Source organism: Teleopsis dalmanni, chromosome 2 (assembly GCF_002237135.1).
Source record: "Teleopsis dalmanni isolate 2A chromosome 2, ASM223713v2, whole genome shotgun sequence".
NCBI lineage: Eukaryota > Metazoa > Arthropoda > Insecta > Diptera > Diopsidae > Teleopsis > Teleopsis dalmanni.
This window is the reverse complement of record NC_051847.1, coordinates 164,432,824-164,437,369: the sequence shown is the minus strand read 5'-3', so window position 1 is coordinate 164,437,369 and position 4,546 is coordinate 164,432,824. Positions and strand designations below refer to the sequence as shown.

Below are 4,546 nucleotides of genomic sequence, written 5' to 3'. Positions count from 1 at the left end.
CAGTTTTTGAGATATCGGGAAGCTTTCAACTTTTATTTGAAAACTATCAAAAACAAGTATCCGTCGTTTAGGAAACCAATGTATAAATATTAATTTTGCCATGAAATATTAGACCTCTTCCAAACTACTATAAAGCATAGTCTTCAAGATTTTTATGTAGTAAATAGTTCAAGTTTTGAAAATAGCTAAATTGTTTATGCTTAAGTTAGGTTAAGCGAATTGGAGAAAGGGAGAACAAATCCTCTTTTATTAGCTAAATGAGCCGTTTTGATTCCAGAATTCCTCGTAATAGTGGCTAGAAGTATGATCAGCGGGAAACTTTGATAAATACGAGTGTCTGGCCAATGTGCTGGAAATATCGCCAAGTGTGTTAAGGAAGTAGGTATCCAAAACAAGCTTTTGGACTGGTTCCAAACAAGCTTGTACATACACATGACAGATGTTCTGATAACTCTTCCTTGAACGTCGGTAGACATGTACCATAAGATATGCTATATGGTGGGCCGACCACTAGCTTACTATTTGTTGCAGCAATGTCATGAGTCTGAAAGTGATATAAGTGTTAAATGGTATACATATCCACTTGTTTTACTACTCTGGCAGGGTTAAGATCACGGTGAAGTGTTTTATAAGCAACATACCACAAGGTATTTGTTATCATAGAATAAACTTTTGATTAAAAATGCTAAAGCAATAAGTCATAATTTAATACCATAAAGCGATGTGGGCTTCAGAAATGCTCTATAAATACGAAATTTTTTGTGATAAGCAATAGGCATTTAAAACCAATCCAAATTATTACTTATATATAGGATGGGAATAAAAATTCACTGAAACTTACCGATTTAGTGTCTAAAACACTATTACTCAATAGTCTCTATGACCACTTGGATGATCCACTCTAATAAGAGCCCCATTGAATCTTTGTTTTCAATAATTTTAGCATTATAAGGTTTTAGTAATTTTATAAAGTTTAATTAAATTACAACTAGTTACTAAAGTAACGAGTAGTTTAATTTTAGTAACGATAAATGAATATATGCATTAATATGATAACTGCAATTAGTCTCTAAATGATTCTAGTCAATATGTGGTCCAAAAATCTGTTGGCACCACATGTATGTCGGTCTATTTTGAGTTGGATTCGGCTTTCATCATCAAATTTTATAAAAGAAACTATATTCAAAATATAAACTATTGTTTTCAATTGACTATTGTTTTGAAAGAACAGTAGTAAAATTGCAACAACAAGTTTTTTAAATATTTTTAATAAATTAAATTTTTGACTGATCATATAACTGTTTTGAATATTGCTAAACCATGAAAAGAATTTAGGTTATGTTTACTAATGCATCTGCTTAGTTATTTTACATAATGTCAGACCTGCTTTAAGATGTGACTACATAGATGGATATTTTTATATATAGATAGATCGCCCAATGAACCAATCCATTTATTTAGTAAATTTAAGCGAATAAAAGATGTTTTTTAACAGTGAAAATGCAGTGCTTGAATTTATCAGGAATATTAAAAGTTCATTTCGTAACTTTTGCGAAGTAGAAGAAACGCCGCAATGTATCTATCGAACATATGCAATAAAGTTTTGTATTGAAAGATAAGTGCACATACAAATTTGTGCCATTTACATAGGAGCTCTTGTATTATAAATAAAAATGTTACTATTTACTTGTGTACAAATGTAATTTTCAAATACAACATTTGATGTCACGTTCCTGTTCAGCATTTTGTGACTTGTGGTTGGGCGATAAATTTTATTGCCTTCTCTTGAGTTTTATTTGCTCAAAAATAACATACTTCTACTGGCTTTCCACTTGTTTGTGTAGAAGATATATCTCGGCAGTGTGGATTTATATATGTGCATAACGAATATATGTGTCAGTATATGCTTGCATTATTCATATGTGTACTTCTACCGTACCTATGTGGCAGTGTATCTGTATGTGAGACCATGCTAACATTTTTATGCTGCAGAATTCATTTATACGTTTCACAATATATCATCGCTTGCCATAAAACTTTCATATACAGCTATCAGTTAAATCCCAGAATGACAAAACTGCTTCGAAATCAGTCCGAATTCTATTCGTTTTATCCTTCCGTTTGTCAATTTAGTCAATCCGCTCTCCATTCGTCAGTCTACACCATTGCGTAGTCAAACAAATTTTGACAGTAGCCATTATTAGTTTAGCGCAAGGATACTTCAGCATATCCTTGCTATACACTGTTTTTACTTCTCGTACGATTTCTATGCTGTTTGGTGTGCGTCATGTGCTGTGTGCTCGTTCAGATCACCCTTCCAATTGTAAGTCACTTGCCGGAATACCTTGAAACAATGGCAGAACATACCGAATTTGTTCAAATAGATACCAAAAGTAGCAATGGTTATGAAAAGTTTGCTTGCGAGGGCGGAGGATTCGTTCGTTTCGTGTATTCGCCTTAGATGAATTGTGGTAATAAACACAAACCTTGAAATTGTGTTTTATCACACGAAAAACATGCTTAATAAACCATGTCCGAGAGGATGTTTTATTTTAACGATGGTATGCGTCACTAATTAAACATACCCAGATATGGCTACATTGCATGTGCCAGGATAATATTTAAATTTATTAGATAGGTTAAATTAAACAAACAAGATACATTAGTCCACAACCTGAAATGAAGCAATTTTTGACGAAAATTAAAAAGTGTAATTAAACCAAGGAATATTTTTATGTATACTGTATCTTTTATAATACCATATTTTTGTATTTATACAAACCATATATAAAATTATTAAATAAATGCTGTTCCGTAGTGATATGCCAAAAGGTAATTATCATCTTCGTATTCAGCAGGAAGTAATTTAGTTATAATAAGGCAAATATAATGATATAAACCAATAGTTATGTACGAATGTCTATTTTAATAGTAATAACAAAAAAACACACTATCTAGTATAGGAAATCCAAATAGTTAAATATTATTTAAATATTTTAAAATTTGTAATTAACACTTATTAAAATTAGTCCATTTAAAATCATAATAAACCTGTATTTTTTAAACGCAACTGAGAGCGATTTCTTCTTTTATTGGCTCTTCATTATCTCCTTGACCAAACAATACTTTCAATGAAATTCAAATACCCAGCTACTCGCATCACTAGGCTTAAGAAAATATACCTCATCCGCTACACTTTTACTCAAGGCAACAACGTAGTTAATTCCATTAAAATTTTTACCCAGACCAACGCCTGATGCACCGAAATCCTGAAATATTGAAGAAATTCTGAACACCTTCGAAATTCTTAAAGCACTCATTCTCAGTCCGATATTTTGGATGTGATTTAAGTAAATCTATTTTTGTTTAAATAAAAAATATATGTTAAATGTGAAGCATACTATAAAGCAGTACAAACTAACTTCCTGCAGATTCTCGGCACCATCCACAGTAAGAGTTTCAAATATATTTTGATCTGTTCTTTAATTCTAATAGAGCAATATCATTAATTCATTAAAGTCTGTAATCTGGATGTATATGCTTTGCCTGGAAATATATATTTAAGTATGTTCTATGGTATGTACGGTTAGTTGAATTTTGATGTGTATGTTTTACCTTCACGCGTTGACGTGCCGCTTGATCAAGGTTTTGTAGATTATTCATATCAACTGTAACCAGTCAAATAGTTTACACCGGTCAAAATGCTCCTCCACACAGTGAGGAGCATTTAAAATAAAACGATTTATATTCCAACCCATCGCCTCTTTCGTCTTTAGTAACTATAGCAGGCAAATGTGGGCGATTTCCTTGAAATCCGACTAGTCTTCTCAATGGTTGATGGTAGAAAATTTTTTAAGACATCCTTTGCCATTTTAGAAGTTTCTAATTCTGCAATAATACCCTCTTTATTTTTCTTCACAAATATTAATTTCGTGTCTCGAAATTTAACATTTGTCATATCCATTTTGTATCGGAAAATTGCCTCCACGTCAGTTGTGTTTGCCTTATCTTTTAGTAGACCCTTCGACAAGTCTGCCAATTTCTCTCCTGTTCTCATCTCTATCGTTTCTTAATTGTTCGACTTCTAGATTTAACCTTTGGGTTTCAGTGATACGTTGCCTATTTGTTCCTTAAGTTCGCATATTTCTCTCTTTGATGTTAGTGTAGCTATTTGCGAATCAAAGTTACTACTCAGGTCTGCAGTATTAGATTCGAATTTTTCTGTCATTTGTTGAATAGCTTGCTTAACATCGCCGAGAGAAAAATCTGGTGAGAGTTCAGATCGTATACGCTTTTCTTGCTATGACCTTGCTTATTTGGTGTGCTTAGGTCCGATTTACTAGAGGCGATCTTTGCAACTGTTGGTAGCAATCTTTAGAATGGATTTCTTTTTTTTTTATATATTTTTTTTTGTTTATTATTATAATATATTGGAAAAGTTGTTAAGTTTCTATATTCTACTTTTAAAGCTTAGAATTCGTTAGCACACAAGCCCTACAGCACAGACACAAACCACTCTGAGCTTTATACTGAGTATATTTGCTAT

General features: G+C 32.1%; 1 protein-coding gene across 1 annotated transcript in view; it reads right to left on the bottom strand.

Moving 5' to 3' along the window:
- LOC119676083 (tight junction protein ZO-1-like) overlaps positions 1-3,663 on the bottom strand; it is a 13,654-nt gene extending 9,991 nt beyond the window's left edge. Inside the window, exons 1-2 of the mRNA XM_038087311.1 lie at positions 3,616-3,663; positions 481-544 (exon numbers count right to left, since the gene is read on the bottom strand). Coding sequence (XP_037943239.1) covers positions 481-544; positions 3,616-3,663 — 112 coding nt within the window. The remainder of the gene's footprint in view (positions 1-480; positions 545-3,615) is intronic.
- Positions 3,664-4,546: the final 883 nt, after the last annotated feature.